At 42.1% G+C, this 22,477-nt stretch overlaps 1 protein-coding gene across 1 annotated transcript in view; it reads right to left on the reverse strand.

The window, feature by feature from the left end:
- Positions 1-22,477, reverse strand: part of LOC112104415 (complement factor H-like) — a 125,285-nt gene that overhangs the window by 94,011 nt on the left and 8,797 nt on the right. The window contains 7 exon segments of the mRNA XM_029912434.1: positions 795-977; positions 3,816-3,989; positions 5,316-5,492; positions 7,584-7,760; positions 15,424-15,603; positions 19,161-19,361; positions 20,628-20,807. Coding sequence (XP_029768294.1) covers positions 795-977; positions 3,816-3,989; positions 5,316-5,492; positions 7,584-7,760; positions 15,424-15,603; positions 19,161-19,361; positions 20,628-20,807 — 1,272 coding nt within the window.

Raw genomic sequence — 22,477 nt, forward strand, 5'->3', positions numbered from 1 at the left:
TAGCTTTGTGCATTTATTTTGATTCTTAAAATTATATGAGTTAATATGCATACCAAATGCCTCCCTCCCTCAGGGTCCTAGTTGTAAATTAGCTAATTGGCACTCATAAATAATATTATTGTAGCATCGAGGAGCCCCAGTTATGGACCAGGACCCCATTTTGCTAGGCATGGTATAAACATAGAACCAAGGAGCTTACAACTTTCTTAATCAATGTTCCATTCAAGATCCTGCAAATTACAGTTGGTCCCTGGGTAGCATATTAGGTGTCAAGGCAATAAACACACTGTCACAGGGCATCCCTTCACTTACTGTGTGAATACTGCTACCTAGCTACAAACACATAGCCTGTTTCTCTTTCACCACGTGCTTTTAGTTTTCAGTTTCAAAGCATAACTGACAGAACCTCAGATACAACAGGAAAAGTCTTCCATGCAGCTTTCTCTCCTCCCTTCACTTCCTAGTTCCTCCCAAATATATCTTCCCAATCACTGAGTCAATTGCCTCATTAGCCCAACAATTGATGCCCAAGTAATCCCTAAGAGAAACTGCTTAATTTACTTTAATTAAGGCTGGAGTCTTCCCAGTGCTGCGGCACTAAAGAATGCACCTGTCACATACTTGCACAGGTCTGATTCCATCCCACAGAGGTCTATGGTATGGAAATTATGCACACCAGCCAGCATGTTACACCTCATTATGTGTAGTTTGGATTTTAAAAGTCCCTGAAAGCATAAACAAACAAGAAAAAATTATTCTACACTAATCTTAAAAGTGAAAAATCTATAGTTTACCAATGCAAAAGGGTGAAGATGACCATTCTCCATCAACACATTCTATACTCTTTGATCCGATCATTTTAAATCTGAGGTTGCAGTCATATTCCACTGAGTCACCATGCTGATATTTCTCGTGAAGTTCACTGATAATATTCCCATTCGTAATGCTGGGTGGTGGCCCACAAGCTTTGATTTCCACTAGAACAAAAAGACTATCTGAATATTTTGTATAATATTAGCCACAGCTATAATCAACATGGATGAAAACAAATTCACTCCTGCAAGTGGGGAAATGTGACACAAATGTCTTAGTGAATGACTTTACACCTCTGGAGATTTGGATTCAAATGCTCATTTAGGTCACAAGTGGAAATGATTTTGCAGGGCTCATCCTAGTCTCACGCCACACAATTGGAAGGTTCTACTCAAGGATGGAACAGCAAGGAGTAAGATGGTTTTTGGACTGGGTAGAAGAACACCAGTATAGATGTGTGATAGAAGTTTATATAACACTTCCCTGTACTATGAATAATTAGCTTGCATTGTTAGTACCTGTGATAAATGAGGGGGGACAGCTCCCTTTTATGGACACCCAGCCAGTCAGTAGCTATAGAATCTTCCTTAGCAGCTGTATCCTAATTGCCTTAACTGTAAAGGGTTAAGAGAAGCTTAACATGAGTTGGCACCTGACCAGGGGAACCAATAGGGGGGGCTGTACCCTTTTAAATTGTAAAAATTGCTGGGTGTGGGGTTTTTTTTTTTTTTTTGTCTCTCAGGCTGGAGAGAGGGGAAGGCAGCAACAAGCTGTAAGCTTTAAGCCAGGTATGGGAAATCATCAGCATCATACCTAGAAACTCCTCATTTGGAACCCCCGATATGTAAATAGCACAGGAAAAGTTAAGACAGATGCAATTAGGAACCTTTTTGGTTGTTTTGGTTTGTGGATTCTTCTGTGCTAACCCCAGGAGCTTTTGTTTTGCTTGTAACCTTTAAGCTGAACCCCAAGAAAGTTATTTTTGGTGTTTAATCCCTAAAGCCTGAGTTTTCAGATGTGTTTCATTTAAATAAAATTTACCTTTTTTAAAGAATCCTTTGATTCCAAAGTCCTTAGACAAGGAATTGGTCTGTGCTCACATTGCTAAGGCAACTGGTTGGTGTTTTATTCTCAAGCCTCCCCAGAAAAGGGGGTGAAGAGGCTTGAGGGATATTTTGGGTGGATAGGGATTCCAAGTGACTCTTCCCTGAATATTTGTGAAAATCACTTGGTGGTGGCAGCAATATCTGTCCAAGGCAGAAGACTGTGCCTTGGAAGAGTTTTAACCTAAGTTGGTAGAAGATAAGCTTAGGGGGTCTTTCATGCGGGTCCCCACATCTGTACCCTAGAGTTCAGATTTGGGGGGTATAGCCTGACAGTACCCTACTTTAAAGAATGAGGCATGATCTGGATAATTTAGAAAGGAAATAGTGGTATTCATTAAGGTTATCTTATGCCCCTCACCTACAGCACAGAGACACTAGGTAGGCATGGCCTATCCTTTTGTGGATCAGATATATTGTAATTTTTACCCATTGCTGTGAAAAGTCTTAGTGGACTTTTATATGTGTACATTTTACCTGTCCATTTTCAGACAACAGCCCTCTCCACTATGCATAGCTAAGAATAATAGGATCATAGAATCACAGAATATCAGGGTTGGAAGGGACCTCAGGAAGTCATCTAGTCCAACCCCCTGCTTAAAGCAGGACCAACCCCCAACTAAATCATCCCAGCCAGGGCTTTGTCAAGCCTGACTTTAAAAACCTCTAAGGAAGGAGATTCCACCACCTCCCTAGGTAACCCATTCCAGTGCTTCACCACCCTCCTAGTGAAAAAGTTTTTCCTAATATCCAACCTAAACCTCCCCCACTGCAACTTGAGTCCATTGCTCCTTGTGGTACCACTGAGAACAGTTTAGATCCATCCTCTTTGGAACCCCTTTTCAGGTAGTTGAAAGCAGCTATCAAATCCCCCCTCAGTCTTCTCTTCTGCAGACTAAACAATCCTAGTTCCCTCAGCCTCTCCTCATAAGTCATGTGTTCCAGCCCCCTAATCATTTTTGTTGCTCTCTGCTGGACTCTTTCCAATTTTTCCACATCCTTCTTGTAGTGTGGGGCCCAAAACTGGACACAGTACTCCAGATGAGGCCTTACCAATGTCGAATAGAGGGGAACAATCACGTCCCTCGATCTGCTGGCAATGCCCCTACTTATACAGCCCAAAATGCCGTTAGCCTTCTTGGAAACAAGGGCGCACTGTCGACTCATATCCAGCTTCTCGTCCACTGTAACCCCTAGGTCCTTTTCTGCAGAACTGCTGCCTAGCCATTCAGTCCCTAGTCTGTAGCAGTGCATGGGATTCTTCCGTCCTAAGTGCAGGACTCTGCACTTGTCCTTGTTGAACCTCATCAGGTTTCTTTTGGCCCAATCCTCTAATTTGTCTAGGTCCCTCTGTATCCTTTCCCTACCTTCCAGCGTATCTACCACTCCTCCCAGTTTAGTGTCATCTGCAAGCTTGCTGAGAGTGCAGTCCATGCCATCCTCCAGATCATTAATGAAGATATTGAACAAAACCGGCTCCAGGACCGACCCTTAGGGCATGCTGCTTGATACCGGCTACCAACTGACATGGAGCCATTGATCACTACCTGTTCAGCCCAACGATCTAGCCAGCTTTCTATCCACCTTATAGTCCATTCATCCAGCCCATACTTCTTTAAGATACAATTAAGAAAGGGAAGAAACATCCTAACTGTGAGAAATATGAGGTTCAGGAATAGTTTCCCACTGTAAAAGGTGAAAACTCAGTTAGGGCATTTAGAACTAGACAATGAAAATGTGCTGAAGGCAACAGTCCCTGCATTGGCAGGGGGATAGAAGAATGATTTGACTTGGGGAAGAGGTTACAATCCAGAAGAAGCCCAACACAAGATTAAAAGTATTCAAGAGTCAGATGAATTACTATTCTCCCTTTTCAATAACCCTAAAGTAAACATTGACCTTTACATCTCGGAGGTGCTGGGGACCATCCAAAGTAATAGCACTGAGCAGAGTCAGGTCCTACTCTGGTGTAATGTTTTGCACAGGAAAATGTCACAACGTCTCCATTAAGATATTTGTCCTCCTTGGGGAAAACCTCTCCATGGGGCAGCATCAGCATCTCACATTCTATTGCTAAAGATGGCAGTGAGGGAAGGAAAGAAAATACTACATTGTAACTACACGTATGGAGAAGGATTCAATAATTTTGCTAATACGAACAAAATAATTTAGGATCTGATTAAGAGCCTTTTGAAATCAATGGAAAGGCTCCCATTGTGTGGATCAGGGCTTTGATTATCAGCAAGAAGAAAAGTCCTGATTGAGGATAGACTGGGAATCTCTAAAAGTGTAAGATTCCCATCACAGGTGGGGAAGAAAAGAAGGCAAGGAGGCCAAACAAAGTGAATAAAAACAAGCTGCAGGGCATAATATGATATTTGCTGGAAGGCAAATGATGAACCTTAACAAATGAGGATTTGAATTTTCATTATCTTTCCCCCACATTCTATCTTCTAATTATAAATAATTTTGCAAGTAACTTTAAAAAACAGGCCATTTTCACTGACCTGTGGTTCACTTAGCAAAATTACATTTGGTGAACTGTACATAATGAGCTGGTGAAGTTGACCTTTCCATCTGCACTATTTTTCATCAGGCCTTTAGATACCCCTGTTACTTATTTTAATATCTGTATTAAGATTTTATTGTATTTCTTATTTTAGTAAAAATTCTGTTTGATGAGTTGATTCAAGCACTCTAACTACCTAACATACAAGTTACTAATTCTCTAAAAATCCACTGACTATGGCAAGTAAAACCATGACACATCCCCCAGTCTAAATCAGCCGTACACCCTCGGCCCCCACTCCAGGCCATGGTGTCCCTGTACAGACACTTCAGCTCCATAGAAAGGAATGGGCTTCCTGCAGCCTGCTCAGGAACACCTTATGATTCCAGGTGGGGATTGACCACAACCGTTAGGGTTCACGAGACAGTACTTAATGTTTCCAGTAGCCCAATGAGAATTTTCTCTTGCTGTGGTCTTAGTACATCTCTATCACCACTTCCCACACTGGCTATATAATCTGTAAAAGCAGTATATGAAATGAAGTTGGAGGGATACAACAAACAGATGTCACACTGTGTCCCATGAATAATGTCACCCACATAGTTTATTCTAAATTTTCAAAGCAAACCACGAAATGAGGTTGATATTTTAACCTTAGTCTATGAAGAACACTGTTTCCTTGGGATTGCTGACTAAATGTGATTAATGATTCTTGACTACCCTGGGAGCCATCAATTTTTCCCACCCAATCATTATCCACAATGTAACCTGCACCTAAATCATATTTATTTAAATTATTAAATGAAACAACTACAAAGCCTTTTCAAAGAAATACATTCTGCAGTGTAGAAGTTTCATTAGTACAAAAAAAAAAAAAAAAAAAAGCTTACCAAAACATTGGGGCTCTGGAGTCCATCCATTTATGCTACATATTGTGTGACCCCTTGAGATTTTATTTACAGTTTGGTATCCATCTGCACATTCATATTCTAGTATGTCTTCAGGCAAAAACACCATTTTACTGGTGTAGAAACGAATATGCTCAAAAGCAGGCATTCTACATGTCTCTATAGAATTAGAGAAAGATTAGTTATTTTTATTAACTAGATACTCTGTAGCCTAAAGTATCCTCATTATATGTACTTTGTGCATGTCAACCTTATTAACTGCGTATTTAAAAAAAATTAAAAATGTAAAATTCTTCAATGCCACATCAAAACAGAGTATTCTACACAAAGTGTTGCACATTACATCTGTTGCATTTGTCTTTAGAAATATGTGGAGGTAAAAGAAGAGGATTCTTAGACTCAAAAGGCAGGTACAGAAGAGATGATTTTGAGCATCTAATTTGAGTCCTGCTTTGTAGGCTTCCCTCTATGCTAGTCCCACAAATGTCTTCTCAGAGCTGTTTGTTCTTGACAATCTACTGTGATAGTGACTCAGGTGTTCCCCTCGAGAGTCAACACTAATACTCTTACAATCAAGAATATCTCCCTAACATCTAGCCTAACTCCTTACTTAAATTCTGGCCACTGTTTTTTTTTCTTACCCTCTGACACTGTGAATAATTCCCTTCCTTCAGGCGCTGTACTGGATATTGTTACTGTGACTGTTCCAGTTGTTGTCATGCTTCCCTCAGCCATCGATGGGGATGTCCGCATTGCAGCTCGGAGTGAGCCTCCCAGCCCAGCTAGACAGACTCGCACTAGCGGGGCTTGAGCTAGAGTGCTAAAAATACCAGTGTATTGGGGCTTGTGCTGCAAGAGTTACACTAAAAGCTAAACTCTCCAGGGTGGGGAAGCCAGGGCACAGATTTTCTGATCTTACTGGCTAGGCACAACAGGGAACCAGAGTAGGGGATGGAGCAAAGGTGATTTTAAGCCAATCTTCTGCTTTCCAGATCCTCAGATTGATCCATCCTTTTCAAGCTACCTTGTGCTGGCTACCTATGGCCCCAGGGGCTCACTCCAGCAGCAGTGATCCCTGCAGTGCAAGGACACCTCAGTAATGTCCCTTTTCCCTAGCCAACTCCTCCATGCCTGGGAGGAACTCGCACTAACTAGTTAAACCGATTTCTGGCTGTTTTGTGCAGCCAGAGCAATGCCAAGTGGATGGAACAAGAGGCAAATTGGGCTTTGTATGTATAAAAGGGTTAGGGATGGAAAGCCATGTACAGCCATACATACAATTTTCTAACTGCATTTAACAATATTGGTTCTTACATTGACCCGTTTTATCCCATTTGAAGGTCTAGTCCTTGTTTACTAACCAAATTAATCCATGCTGTGGCACTGTCATGCTCACTGTCTGTATTTCCAACATGCATGAACACCACAAAAGCCAGAAACATTTCCCCACTGAATTTCATATGAGTCATAAGGTGCAGAAAGCGCCTATAGAAATGGGGAGATTATTCTTGGCTGGAAATATGGGAAAATGCTTGAAAAGAGGCACTCATCCAAAAAACGGTCTATTCCTTCATTGTACGAATTTTGTATCCTGTTTTGTTTTGAAGCTTCCCAGTTTGATAACGCTCTGGTAGGTGCTGTCACAAGGGACACCACTTTGTAGAGCCAGAACTGTCAGCAGCTTCAAGTTAATGTATTTCCAGAGGCAGTCAACATAGAGGGGATTCTCATAGTCTTGGTAGCTATGCTGATTATGTTATAATTGTACCCTTGCTCTGTGAAACAGAATGGACCTCATCTTGAAAACTAATTATAAGTGAGTTCTTTCAGTCACAAAGGTGATACTAATAGATGGAATAACCAGGAGATAAGGTATCCTGGAATAAAATGAATGCCCTAAACCTCACTTGGGTTGGGCTAATACTGTAAGTCATTATTTCATGAAAGTGGGAGATTTAGTTCTCCGCTATTAAAACCATACTTCCCCTGGCCTGGAAAAAAGGGACATTTAAGATACCTACAATCAGAAGAAAGTTTTGAAACCTTTCTACTCTGGTGTTTTACATAAAATACATCTCCTTATGATTTAAATACAGATCAGACAATGGCAGTAAGTTCTTTTGTTTATGATGGTAACACCTTACCAAACAATAGATTAGTTAAAATAAGGAAAAACAGTTACAATTAAGGGAAAATCCAGTAAGGAGCCATGTGACAAAAATAGAGATATTCAATCATTAAACTACTCACTAATGCATTCTGGAAAAGGACTCCATCCTTCTTCAAGACATTGTATCTCCCCTGTCTCATTTCCTTCTGGAGTCATGTAATCAATCTGACACCTATATGTTGCTTTTTCATTTAAACCAAACCTGTTCTTTGTTTCATAGAAATAACCATGAGGTACCTCTGTCCTTCCACATATTTCTAAAGCAGAGAGAAAATGACATTACTTCAAGAAAAAATACTGTTAATTAACACCTTTTATAAATGTAAGATGACCATGAGTATGACATGAAATTAAATGGAGTAATGCCATTTAAAAACTCCTTGAACAATTCACTTAATTTCTTCATATTGTTCTGACTTTATGGAGAGCAGGTGGGATGTCAGTAGGGAAGGATAAAGGTCATCACACCATATTGCTTCCCAGCTCTCATCATTTCTGATCGTGTCTTGCAGAAGTCAAATTAAAAGTTGGCTGGAAGGAAATGATCATTTTGGTTTTGACACTAATGGCTCTTATTTTGTGGCAATTCTTTTGTTTGTTTGTGGACAAGTAATTCTGTGAGGAAACTTCATATTGTTAATGTACTTGACAAATCAGAAGGGGCTTGTACATTCAATTCAATTCAATTCAATTCAAGGAACAGTGCTTCTAGCAGGGTATTACCCCTTAAGGGCACTCACTCAGCTTTGGAATTAACTCTCTGCCTGAATTTTCTGACCTTCAGGATACACTGCACAGCTCATCTGTTTTCTCAGGCAATTGACAAAGATAGAGATATGGAGGAAATGAGGCTTTGAAGCAGAATGGACAATGAGTTTGTATGGCTAAATTTTCTTATGGTATTGCTGACTAGAATTACAATCTGTATTTGAAATGGTATATGTGATATCTTTATTGATTGCCAGGCCCATGGGGTACTGGACAAATTGTGCAAATTGCCCCAAGAAGAAGGGGAGGCAGAAAGAGAAGGTAGGGCCATGGCTTTAACCCACTTTGAAACACCCAGAAGTGTTAGTCAGGCATAGTCAGAGGAACATGCTGCGCCATCCTAACATGGTATACTACACTGTGGCAGGGCATCTGGGGGACAATCTGGAGCTTACAGCCAAGATAGCCTGGGTTCAATCAAGAAGCACCCTGCTCTGCCCCTGGAGCTGGGCTATATAATCAGGGAAAGGACACTAAACAATGGAGAGGGGACCAGAAACTACACTGGCTACTATATCCTGACCAGAGCCCTGGAGACTTTGTTTATCGGACTATGCATTTGGTTGCTGACTCAAGGCTCTGAAGTCTCAAGGGCCTTATGAACTGGATGAAGTGGTTCCTTCCCTGACGTGACACCTAAGGAATAGGAGAAAGCCTGCCTGCCTCCTAGAACACCAAGAAGCAGTAGGAAGTCTGATAGCAAGGATCAGTTTGGAGGCCTTCTTAAAGAGGACACTTTTTGTTGTTAGTTTGGTTTTGACCTCCCGCTTCTTGGATCCTGTACAGGTGGTGTAGTCATCAGGATTCCATGTGAACCTCCTTGCCCCCAAGAAAGGTCATGGATGAAATACTCTGATTATTCCTTCAACATAACAGACAGTGGGGGACTGGAACTGGTGGTTTCTGGAGGTGCAGCATGCAGCCCAGCCATACCTACAGGACACACAGCTGGTGGAGGATGAGAGGAATTGCCCATATCAAAAAGCACAGCTGGTGTCCCAACAGCCTCAAGAAGAGATGCAAATAGTCACCCCACAACAGGAGGTGCTATGTGCAGAGCAGGAGCAGAACCACCAGCTTCAGACAGACATGGCCAGACTGCTCACCCAGCAAACTGCAGGGGGAAGATACCAGCCTAGTAAATCTCCTGAACCTGACCCTGACCAAGCTGAGTGGTGATGATGACCCAGAGGCCTATTTGATCACTTTGGAGCAGATCTGGGAAAGGAGTACTGAACTGTGCGACTTGCTCCTACCTCACCAGCAAGACACAAGTGGCCTATCATACACTGAGTGAGGCTAGGGCATAGTCATATACCACACGAAAGATGAGCATAATGGACTGGCTTGGCATCTTCTTGGAAATATATCATCAGAGTTTTGGGGCTGAACCATTTTTTGCCAGAGTGCACCCATGTGGTGTGGCCTAATGACTCCAGGATATGGTTGCCTAGTGGCTCATTTCAGAGACCAAGACTATGGGGGAACTAATGGACAATATTGTTCTGGAATCAGATGATCCAGCTGTGGTACAAGCATTTCTGTCTGATATGTTTAGCAGTGTCCAGGAAATGACTGAGAGGTTCCAGAAGGCCAAATCACCCACAATGGGCAGGCGTGGTCAGGAACAGCAGAAATGGCACAGAAATTCCCACAACAACAGCACAGAAAAAAAGGACCAGCCATCCTCTCCCCCCACCCCAAACCCAAATTGTCTGGAGCATACCACTTCTTGTCTAGGGAGGATAGGTGGTATGTTATCACTATGCGGACCTGGGATACACTTGGCATGAATGCTCCCTTATGAACTGTGACTATCTGGGATGCTACTTTGATTAGTCTAGGGAAGTGAACAACCAATCCATAGGCCATCCCAGTACCTTATGTAACACAAACAAAAATAGGGCCAAACACCGTGGAGAGTTTGGTAGATTCAGACTGTGGACAGACCAGCTCCAACACTACTAGTTTAATTCTAGGCCTTAAATCAGGGAAATCTCATCCAGGTGTCATGTAGCCATGGTGATGTGCAAACATACCTGACAGACTTAATGATCCTGCGTGTGGTGAACCAGATGGACCAGCTCCAAGTAGAAGTGATGGATCATCTATCCTGGTCAGTGATCCTGGGACAGGACTGAAAACATCTTCTGGCTCTCTTGGGAGGAGAGTCCGTCCCATCTTTCCCTGAAACCCTGAAGTGGCAAGGAGGAATGCACTCAGCAGATACCTGGGATCTAGCCCTGTTGCCCAGTCAGACCTTTGTGAAATTCCTCAGAAGACCTGAAAGCCACAGAACCAACAGTGGAGGGCTGGGAAGGTTAGGCAAGTCTGGGTCTGTCACAGAGGTGACTGCACAGAGTCTGAAGGTGACTATAGGGGCAGACCTTAGAGAGTGGACCTCCTAACAACACAAACCCCTTTATGACCAGGAGAGGGGTCCAGCAGAACAATCTTCCACTCTAGATTACAGTGTGCTGAGTGACATCTTTGACACTGTGGTGGCATAATACAAGGACCAACTGTCCAGGTGTGTTGGTTTGTTTCTTGGCCAGGCTGTACAAATAGGTAGTGGATATCTGCCTCTTATGTCCTGACTGTCAGAGACTAACCATTTGGAATGCACCAGGGGTTATGCCTTCACCATCACCATGTGGCACCATATTTAGACAATGTCCACCCATCTCTGGGACTTGGCCATAGTCCTGCAGTCACTGCGAGATGCCAATCTGATGGTGAACCCAAGAAACTGCAAAATGGGAAGGCAAAGGACTAAATAGAACCCCTAGTCAATAAGTGGAAGTATAAAGTGGATACCATTAATGAAGGCTCCTTAGAACCCACAAGGGGAGAGGCAATTCTTGGTTGAGTTCTAGGTGAGGGCACAGGATCTAGTACAAGAGGTGAATTTAGCTGAAGCACTCTGTAATAGCGACAATAATGTAATTAAATTTAACATTCTTGTAGGGGGGAAATACCAAAGACACCCACCATACTAGCAATTAACTTCAAAAAGGGGAACTACACAAAAATGAGGAAGCTAGTTAGGCAGAAATTAAAAGTAACAGTGAGAAGAGTGAAAAGCCTGCAAACCGCATGGAAACTATTTTAAAACACCATGAAAAGGTTCATACTAAAGGTATATACCAAATTTTAAAAAAAGCTACAAGATCCAAAAAAATGCCATTAAGGCTAAACAACAGAGTAAAAGAGGCAACTGGAGGCAAAAAATCATACTTTAAAACTGAACGTCAAATCCTACTGAGGAAAATAGAAAGGAGCATAAATTAGGGAATATGAAGTTGCAGAAATTGCAGAACTACTAACTGTGGTATGTAACCTATCACTTAAATCAGCCTCTGTACCAAATGACTGGAAGATAGCTAATGTAACACTGATTTTTAAAAAAGGCCCTAGAGGGAATCTTGGTAATTACAGGCTGGCAAGCCTAACTTCAGGACCAGACACATTAGTTGAAACCGTAGTCAAGAACTGGCTTATCAGAAATATAGATGAACATATGTTGGGGAAGACTGAACACAGATTTTGTAAAGGGAAATCATGTCTTACCAATTTATTAGATTTCTTTGAGGGTATCAACAAGCATGTGGACAGGGTGATTCAGTGAATATAGTGTACTTGGACTTTCAGAAAGCCTTTGACAAGGTCCCACCCAAAGGCTCTTAAGCAAAGTAAACAGTCATGGGATAAAAGGAAAGGTTGAGAAGTGCATAGTAAAGCACATTGGAAAACATAATCCCAACTATTCATGGAAAATGATGGGTTCTAAATTAGCTGTTACCACTCAAGAAAGAGGTCTTGGAGTCACCATAGATAGTTCTCTGAAAATATCTGCTCAATGTGCAGTGGCAATCAAAAAAGCTAACTGAATTATTGGAACCATTAGGAAAGGGATAGATAATAAGATAGAAAATATCATAATGCCACTGTATAAACCCATGATACCCCCACATCTTGAATACTGAATGCAGTTCTGGTTGCCCCATCTCAAAAAAGATATATTAGAATTGGAAAAGGTACAGAGAAGGGCAACAAAAATGATTAGGTGTATGGAACAGCTTCCACCTGAGGAAAGATTAAAAAGACTGGGACTGTTCAGCTCGGAAAAGAGTGACTGAGGGGGGAATATAATAGAGGTCTATAAAATCACGAATGGGATAGAGAAAGTGAATAGATAAGTTTTATTTACCCCATCCATAACACAAAAACTAGGAGTCACCCAATTAAATTAATACGTAGTAAGTTTAAAAAAAACATAAGGAAGTACTTCTTCACACAACGCACAGTCAACCCATGGAACTCGTTGATGGAGGATGTTGTGAAGGCCAAAAGTATAACAGGGTTTAAAAGAGAATTAGATAAATTCATGGAGGATAGGTCCATCAATGACTATTACCCAAGATGGTCAGGGATGCAACTTCATTGGCATTGGAACAATTTTTATAGTTGGGTGCTGAAAGCCATTGAACAAACTGCAAACCCTGTACATGATGGAAACCACTTAACGCCAAGGGGTACTGCCACACCTTCAGCATCCCTAGTTCCAACTACCCCATGCTCTGGGTGTCCCTACACGTCTGACTGCCAGAAGCTGGCACAGGACAACAGGAGATGGATCACTTGGTAATTGCTCTGTTCTGTTCATTCCCTTTGAACTATCTGGCACTGGCCACTGTCAGAAGACAGGATACAGGGCTAAATGGACCATTAGTCCGATGCAATATGGCCATGTTTATGTTCATTGGCCAACGTATCTGTCCCAAGCATCAAAAAAAAGGTATGTCTTTCCTGGGCCCAGCCAGATATTACGGATAGTTTGTGCTAATTTTTGCCTCACTGGCAGGACTTCTCATGGATCTTATCGAAAAGTCATCCACAAGACAGATTGGAGTCACCTCAGTGAGACCAGGTGTCTCAGGAGATGAAGAGAATTCTCTGCAATAAATGCTTTCTGCACAGCCCCGACTTCACACGGGAGTTTATTTTACAGACCAATGCCTCACATTTAACCCTGGGTATGGTCCTTTCCCAACTGTTCCAAGGCCACTAATACCCCATCCTCTTCATGAGTAGGAATCCCCTAGACAGAGAGATGTGGTACTCTGCCCTCAAAAAGAAATTCTTGCCCATCCACAGGTCCACGAGGGTGCTAGTACACTACCTTTGGGTACCCTGTTTGTCTTGATCACTGATCATATGGCTCTGCACTAGCTCCATATGATGAAATGCCCATGTCAGTTCTGAGCAGTAGAACACTGTCCAGGAAAGGAACATCATAACACTGATTTCTGTTCTCTGACTGAGGAAGATGTAGGCACGATTATTGGTGCACCAATGGGTCCAGTCAGAGGGGAGAGATATGTGGTGAGGTGTACTACCCCTTTAAGGGACAGTCGGGCACTTACAACCAAGACAACCTGGGTGCAAACATGGGCTGCTGCAGGTTGCAGGCCCATTAGTCTTTAGGTCACTAGTATGACCAGGGCCCTAGAGACTTTGTATGTCTGACTATAAGTTTTGTTGCTCTGACTCAAGGCTCAGAGATCTCAAGGGCCATAAGCAGTTCCTCCCCAAGCTGACAAATAAGCCAGCCTGCCTCCTAGAACAATAAGGAAGCACTAGGAATTCTGCCAGAAGGGATAAGTTTGGAGGGGGAGTTTTCAAAGGGGACACACATTTTTGTTAGTTTGGTTTTGGCCTCCACCTCTAGGATCCTATACACACACACTCCTCCTGCCTGATAGCGGGCTGGGGGAGGGATTGGGCTTCCTACAGTACAATACCTCCCTGGGCCAGTTTGCCTCCACACCATCCCCAACACAGGCTAGTCACTAAATGCCATAATTTGGCTATATTACAGATGGCTCAGGTAACATTGCCTGTTATTAAGGTTGCTGGACACACTCCATTATAAGACCCTGTTTTCGGTTGCTTACAACTCTGTCAAACTTCAACTGTTGCAGATAAAATTTTCTATTCTGGGTGTTTTTGAAAGTATCTGCTAACACGGTTCAGTCATTTATAAGAATGAAATGAGAAAAAAATAATGTTAAAATAATCTTACAGCTGTTTTGTTAAGAAACTCAGGCACTTGGATGCTTTGGGGAAAGGACTTGCAACTTGACTGGGATGTCCACCCAGTATCAAGAATGTATCTTTTATTGTCCTCCAGAATATTCACTCAAATTTGGCCAAGTTATAAGTTTATGTAAGTCTCAGATTTCAAATGCCCAGTACAGATCTGTTACAGTTTGACAACTAAATTATTTGAAGATCCTGTCCACACTGAGCATATTCTAGAGTTGCAGGGGCTGAGCTGGACTTCCCTGAAATTGCTCTTCCTAGCTTCTAGAGGGCCACAATGGTTCTGGGCATTAAAACTGAGATCACTGAAACTGTCTCTCCTGCACTCTCATTCCCCACAGTGATGGTGCCCAGTCAGCCTGGAGAAGGAGGAGGAAACAGAATGACTGAAATGCAATGGGGTGAAGAGCATGGGGAGGCAGAGCCAACCTGTAAGGATGGATATAAGAAGAACCAGGAGAGGCTCTGGCGTGGGGATAAGGAATAACAAGTATGGGTTGCAGGAAGAGCATTATTATTAATAATAATGTTTATTATGCCCACAAATATATTTGGCTGTTCTCAGAAAATAAAGAAATACTTGGTACCTGTCCCAAGAACTTTACAATCTAAATATTAGACATGACACAACAAGTGGGGGGTGACAAACAGCAGAGAGGGTCTGGATGAGGAAGGCTGAGGGTCACAACATGATCTTACAGTTACTCAGGTCAAGAATACACATTCTCATGATAAGTCATCTGCTAGAATTGGTATTATAACACTAGCTTATAGAAATCAAAGGATGTATTGGGACACTGCAAGTAGTAACTCCAGCACAAACAGGCAGAGCTAAAACTCCTTACTAATGCCCTGACCAGATATAACATATTAAAAACAAAAAAGCAACAACTTAGTACTTAGATAAAGATGCAGCACCACCTATTGATGGAGGTTCTATCTATACCAATCATTACACTATTTTTGTATTTCTCTTAAGCAGAACATGATAGTAGTGTTTTTGCAGTTGTTTAGCCAGGAGCCTGAAAGAACAAAAATGCTGCTTACTGTTAAAGATACATCTTGGAGTAGGTGTCCAGTTATTCTTTGTGCATGTAACTTTTGCTTGCTGATTTTCAGGGATATATTCATGATCACACACATACGAAATTTCATCACCTTCTTTGTAGTATTTCTGCCATAGAATTAGGAATTTACAATTTGCCAACCAAATGGGAGAACACTTTTCTAAAGGAAAAAGGTTTAGTACAGTTAGCAGCTGGACAGCAGGCATTTAAACTGGGAGAAAAAACTGAGATCCTTTGGCTTTCTACCTTCTGTCAAGCCTCCCACTCTGTGCACCAGGTATACTCCACTTCGGATCCCTCATTAAAACTCACCTCTTTCACTCTCACTTCCTATATCATTCTGACCATGAATGTCTCTAAGCCTACTGATCTTGTACTGGAACAGCTATCCTGTGCATTGTGTTGATCTGAATTTGACTGTAAGCTCTTTGGGGAACGGAGCTTGTCCTTGTTTGTGCTTTGTGAAGACCCATGCATGCCCACAGCTCTATTTAATTCACAATACCACACCAGGTTGTGGTGACCCCCTCTTCTCTCTTCTAACTTTTCATGGGAAGTAGCTATTCCTATCTGCAATTTTATAACTAATCTAATGGAGATTGTCCTTTAGTTTTTCAAAGTGTAGAATAAAAGTTTTCAAACATCAAGACTTCAAAAAGTGAGCTCTTTACATACTGGGGGCTGGAGGGGTAAAATTTCATGATATTTCTGCCACTTCTAACGGAAAAATAGAATAATCTGCACATTAAAAATCCATACAGGGCCAATTAGTGTACATTCCCCCCGCCTACTATAAGTGATTAGAATTTCAGTTTTGAAACTAAAAAGTTAGGATTATCTGTGTCCCCATCAGCCAAGACACTCTGTGAATGATTAAGCACTCACTGTTTAATTTTTTAAATCACTGGAGACATAAAGTTGTAATTGTTAATCTACAAGTATTTATAATTTTAAATACTATTGCACTGAAGAGCATTCCAAAGTGCTAAGAGTGTGGGGAGCAGTGAGGTGGGAAGTTGAACTAGGGGAGTCTGGCAGGCTAGGAAGAGGAAGAGGTTTTAATCTCAGGATGTGTACTCAGTGCAGCCCCCAGCTCCAGTGTGGAGATACATTTTGATGGCTGGTGGACCTGCTAAGGTCTCATAGAGGAAAGCAGGACCTGTCCTGCAGACTCATTATCCTCACAGGAGGTGGAGGGGGAAGAGTAGATTTGGCATGGAAGTATCCATGGAGAGGGGCTACTGGGCACTGGACTCAGGTCTAGAATTAGGCCCTATACTGGGGAAGGCTGGGGTCTGCAGCTGAGGTGCAAGGATGCAGAAGGAAAGCGAGAACTGATGGTGATGCGGAGTCTGGCTGTGATGAGTGATGGGGGAAACAGCTGGAGACTCTGAGAGGCCAGGAAGCAGGGCTGGCCAGACAGTAAGACATTTATACTTGCTCCATGTAAAAATCTTCACAGCAGATGGAGAAAACTTGGGTGTAGGTTACAGATTTCTCCAACTGGAACACAAAGCTTTCCACTTAAAGTGGATATGGCTTTGTAAAAAGCTTTGTGCACTAACCTGGGAAATCTTAGATATTGATTAAAGACTTTATGGAACAGCTGTGATGCTTTTAGGTCTCTCAGACTCCCCTGGTCTGCGCCCAACCTTTGAATTACTTTCCAGCCCAGGGCCAATTCTCCAGGTACTAAGTGTGTTCCCTACACATACCAGTTCCCAGAATATGCTGAGGTATAGAGCTGGACAGGGAACAGTTTTCCTATTTCACATTAAGACAAAACCTGAGACCTTTTGAATTTTTTTCATAAAAAATATATGAGAGAGAGAGAGAGATATGCTCACCCCAGAATATCCAAGAGCCAAGTGGTAGGGCACCTACATGGTAAGTGAGAGAACCAGGTCAAGTCCCTGCTTTGCCATTCTCTCACATCCCAGCTAAGTGACCTAATCACTGCCCTCATCACTGATTATAAGACACTGATAAAACTACTGGGTTCAAAGGTGATTCACTATACTCTTCTGGGATGGCTACACCTCATAACCAAAGAGAAAATTAGTCCTTACTATTCAGGAAACTGGAGTTATCCATGAATGGTTGTTTGCCATGGGGGCTACGAGTAGTAATAGCAAAACATGAACAGCAAAAGATGCCAGTGGAATTACATGAATAGCACCAAAGGGTAGTAAAAATGAAAGGCGTGGCCAGAAGTTATGTTAGGTGGCTGGCTTTAGTTCAAGATATAGACATGGAAAGTAGTCTGCATGACTCCTGCAACAGCCATTGAAACATACCAGAAATGGTACTATGGCACACATGGAAGGGGGCTATGAAGCCCTGTCAATGGCTGCACATTGACTTTGCAGAAAAATAAGCAAATTTATTTAGTTGTGGTTGGTGCTTATTCTCGGTGGTCAGAGTTGGTTCACATGACAACAACCTCTTCTGTTTGCCATGTACAGTTTACCTACAGACCTCTTTTCAGATAATGGTCCATAATTTATTTCTGAAGATTTTCAGACATTTCTATGGCAAAATGTGTGGAAGCATATTAGGTTGGCTACCTATCACCCACCATCAAATGGATTGGCTGAGTATTTTGTGCAGATATTGAAACAAGCATTAGACCAAAATAATGGGGGGGACACTGCATTGCAAATTTCCTGTTCTCATATAGGTCTAGCCCACAATCTGCCAGCTGGGTTTTTTAAGACGTTAGTTAGATACATTTGATTTACTTACACCAGACTTACTGAGAATACTCATTGAAAGACAGCAAACAGTCAAAAACGCACAACGTAAACCTTCCAGGTTTTTCTGCATAGGACAGGCAGTGTTGGTACAAAATCACAGGGGAGGGATGAAGTGGGGAAAAGGTGTGGTGAAGCAGATATTGGGACAAGTGACATGTTTGGTAGAGGTAAAAGGAGACAAAGGTTGCCGATCCCTGTGCTAGAAGATAATGGCCAAAAGAGAAGGAGAATGAGCATGCTCCTGCTGAGCATGATCCATAAGGAACAGGACAAAGGTCAGATGTCATTCACTTTTCCTGGCAGGTACCACCGGCCTCAGTGAAATCACAGACCTCCCATATGGTTACATTTATGAACATTTTCACTGTGTTTGTTTTAATTGAGGAATTCACAGGGCAGGAGTGTGCTGTTTTGAAAACTATATTAAAGTATATGAGCACCCTCTGCATAAAGCTATGCAAGTGAGATCCATGTGGATTTGATCAGTATTTTCCTGATCCTATTTGCAGGCTGGGGGGCTCTGTTGGGTCTAGTAGCAGTCAGGCTGTAAAGAGTAAGCTTGTAGTGAGATGGGGTGAATTGTGCCTCCCTGCCTGGGGGACCAGCCTGCTTTCCCGATGTGTGTTTTTGGTTTTGTGTGTAAAAATTTTGGACATTAAGAAATACAGTAATGTTATTATGCAACCTTCCCAAAAGGATATTTTGTGTGTTTATCTAACTTCTCTGTTTGTAAGCCATGACTAACAAGGGGAAAATCCTACTAAAGATTTTTTAATGTCCCTGGATTACAAGTCTTGACTGGGAGATGTAAGGGCCAGACTACCAAAGCATTGTTATACAGTCTCCCCACTCCCCCCAACCTGGTTCCTTCAAATGCTGCTGCTGCTGATGCTCTACATATTTACTAGTGTTTCATGCTACAATAGTATTTTTAAGAAAAAGCAAATTTACATTTACTTACTAAGACATTTTGGCATCGGGTCCCAGCCATCTGCAGTACATCTGATTAGATTCCAGGTGCTCTCACTCTTAGATACATAACCATCAAGACATCTGTAGAAAATTGTCACCCCTAAACGTACTGGAAAATCTTTTTCTCTGTGGTTTTTGTAATAGCCAGTTAATCTGCCATTTTCTATATGTGGGTAGTCACAGAGTTTCACTTTAAAAGAAAGTTTGGAACATATATATATATATATATATATATATATATATATATATATTACAAAGTACATGAAAGAAAAATTCACTGTTATATTCACTCATCAGTTCTCTCCTCAGTTTTAGTACTTTGCGTTTGAACGTTACATTAACTGGAGTCATGAGTTCAGGACATATACAATATGATGATCTGGGTTATTTTACTTTTCACCTCCATACGCTTTTCCTACCAAGTAGGATGGGACAGCTTTAGAAACTATTGCATAACAGCTTGCTATTCACAGACTCCAGGAAAGATTACCCTGTTCTGTGGAAACTCATTGGAAGATGTGGGAGGAGGGGAGAACTCTGCAAGATTCCACTCACAGTTCACTCAAATTGTTCAATTGGCGCATGCATTACCGCTTTCACCTGGTGAGCAGGGGGTCCTGCCCCCAGAACCCACATATTGTGAGGGATCTGCTCATGGTACAGGGCCATCCACAAGTGGGCAAGATGATACCTTGGAGGTGACTGATTTCCCTCCACACACAACAAGCTCCATGTTTACCACAAAATCTGTAGTCCCATTATCAGAGGGTTAATTTATAATGACACTGGTGGGCTTCCCCTCCTCCTATTTTAGACAGCTTTCATTTATTGTTAAATATCAAGGGCCAAATTCCTTAATTTTTACTTAGTCTCTACTCAATAAAACTCTCACTGCAGCCACTGGGATTTTACCTGAGGAAAGATTAGGTAAGCATTTGAGAAAAAACTTTAGCACAGAAAGAACCACCTGGAAAAAACTGTGACAGTTCAGAATAAATGAAGGTACCAAATCTGAGGGCACAAAACTAGGCCTGTGGTGTATATGAGTGACTCTGAGTCTAAATATGTCCCATAGAGTTTCTTATCATTCATACTATACTGGTATTGTGCCTGGCACGCTACCATTTTGATAGGTAAAATACAGAGATATAAATCTTCCCTGTAGGAGGCTGATCCTAACACATTTGCCAAGTCAATCAGTGTATATGTTGCTCATATAGTTATTTACGACTATGCTATCTGATAGTTTTCACAGGGACTTTTTCCAAGACATTTAAAGTGAACTTTGAAAAAGGGAAAAGCCCTGCAGGAATGAATCTTTCATTTCTGTTGACTGCAGAAGTGAGGCCACCAGCTCCTTTTTATTTAAATATTTTTATACTGTCAACTGCACACATTATATAATCATCTGGATTTTGATAGTGTCTAAACACATTAAGACATAAAAGCAACGTACAGATACATCTTGGAATAGGTAACCAGCCATTCTTTGTACATTCTGCTGTCTTTTCCCTGTTGTCTGTGTCAAAGTGAAATACACGATTACAGTCTATTCTGATTACATCCTCTTCTCTGAACACTCTCTTTTGGGGCTGGAAGGTTCCATTAGTCACTGCTAGAGGATCACAAGTAATTTCTATACAGAAATAGATAAGTTGAAATGGAAACAGGACTTAAGGTCATAAATCCCCTTCAGTTAAGATTCTTTATATCCATCTTTTTTATTACCTCTCAACATTGAAATATACGAGCACTTTCTGCATCAAACTGTGAAAGTGAGATCCCTGAGCACTTAATGAAGTCTGTAGCTCTTCTCCGGTCTCTGCTGCTGGGAGGATCTGCTTAAGGTAATTTTATTTTATTTTACTGTGTGGGGAGCAGGTAGTTGTTAAAAGTATCATTCTGATTAGAGTGGGAAAGCTTTATCAAAAAAGGCAAATCTTGCAGTGAGACCTAAAACTGGACAGACATAATTTTTGTCATCTGGAAGTTCATCCCACAGCTGGAGCTGGATCTCCTTCACCAAAAATGCCTTCTCTCTCTCACACACACACACACACACACACACACACACTTCTATCCTAGGCTTGGTGGTTGGCATTGTCCCAAAGGAGTGCAAGTCTTGGCACATCATAAAGGGAGATGCGCGTTCCAATGTAGGTGGGTCCTGAGCTACTAGTGGCTTTGTGTTCATGATCAGAAGAACCCCTTCACAATACATGGATTCTGGAGGAAGAACTCTCCACTGCTCATTCCAGGTGAAAGTTCTACTCCAGGGATCGGCAACCTTTGGCATGCGGCTCTCCAGGGTAAGCACCCTGGCAGGCCGGGACGGTTTGTTTACCTACTGCGTCCACAGGTTCGTCCGATTGCAGCTCCCACTGGCTGTGGTTCACCGCTCCAGGCCAATGGGGGCTGCGAGAAGTGGCGCGGGCCGAGGGATGTGCTGGCTGCCACTTCCCGCCACCGCCATTGGCCTGGAGCGGCGAACCGTGCCCAGTGGGAGCTGCAATTGGCCGAACCTGTGGACGCGGCAGGTAAACAAACTGGAGCGGCCCACCAGGGTGCTTACCCCGGCGAGCCACGTGCCAAAAGTTGCCGATCCCTGCTCTACTCCTTGCCCTAATGAGATTGGCTGGGTAAATTATGGGTGGACCTGGCAGGATTAACCCTGAGGTGAGAAATGCAGAACATAATCCTCAGTGTTCAGATGAGACAAGGGTCCTACAAACAAGACTCCTTCACTACACAAACCCTGGTTCCTCCCCAGAGCCGCTTGATTTTAATAGCTAGGTTTCAAATAGACCCTACTTTCTCTTCACCACATTCAAATAGCCCTTAAATACTCAGGAATCCCACAGTCTCCTGGAAAGTCATCTCTCCAAGACATATTTTACTATATGAAATCATGAAAATGGACAAGTCAGATCTAGTGTCAGAAATTAAAGTGCCCACTCATTCTATAGGGCTTATTGCACTATCTATAAGTATATGAAAGACTCCTATCCCCATGGTACCTATAAATCAGGCCCACATGCCAGAGCATTTTCTTCAATCCATATAACAGTGAACCTGGGAGTGATACGGAACAGTTTCTAAACAAACCAGAATACAATAAATATAATTACAACTCCCATAGCATGGCATGAATAAGAGGCATTTGAGTACCTGAGTGAATTTCACCTGCTCTCCTGATTACAGCAGTACCACTTATAGAAATACTGGGAATGCTCACCTGCTTCTGCACTTTGAACTCTGCACTGTTTTGGGGAATGCACTCAGCCCTTCTGTATCAGGCAGTAGATT

The sequence above is a fragment of the Terrapene carolina genome, unplaced genomic scaffold (genome assembly GCF_002925995.2).
Source record: "Terrapene carolina triunguis isolate 2854851 unplaced genomic scaffold, T_m_triunguis-2.0 Scaffold211, whole genome shotgun sequence".
Classification (NCBI taxonomy): Eukaryota; Metazoa; Chordata; order Testudines; family Emydidae; genus Terrapene; species Terrapene triunguis.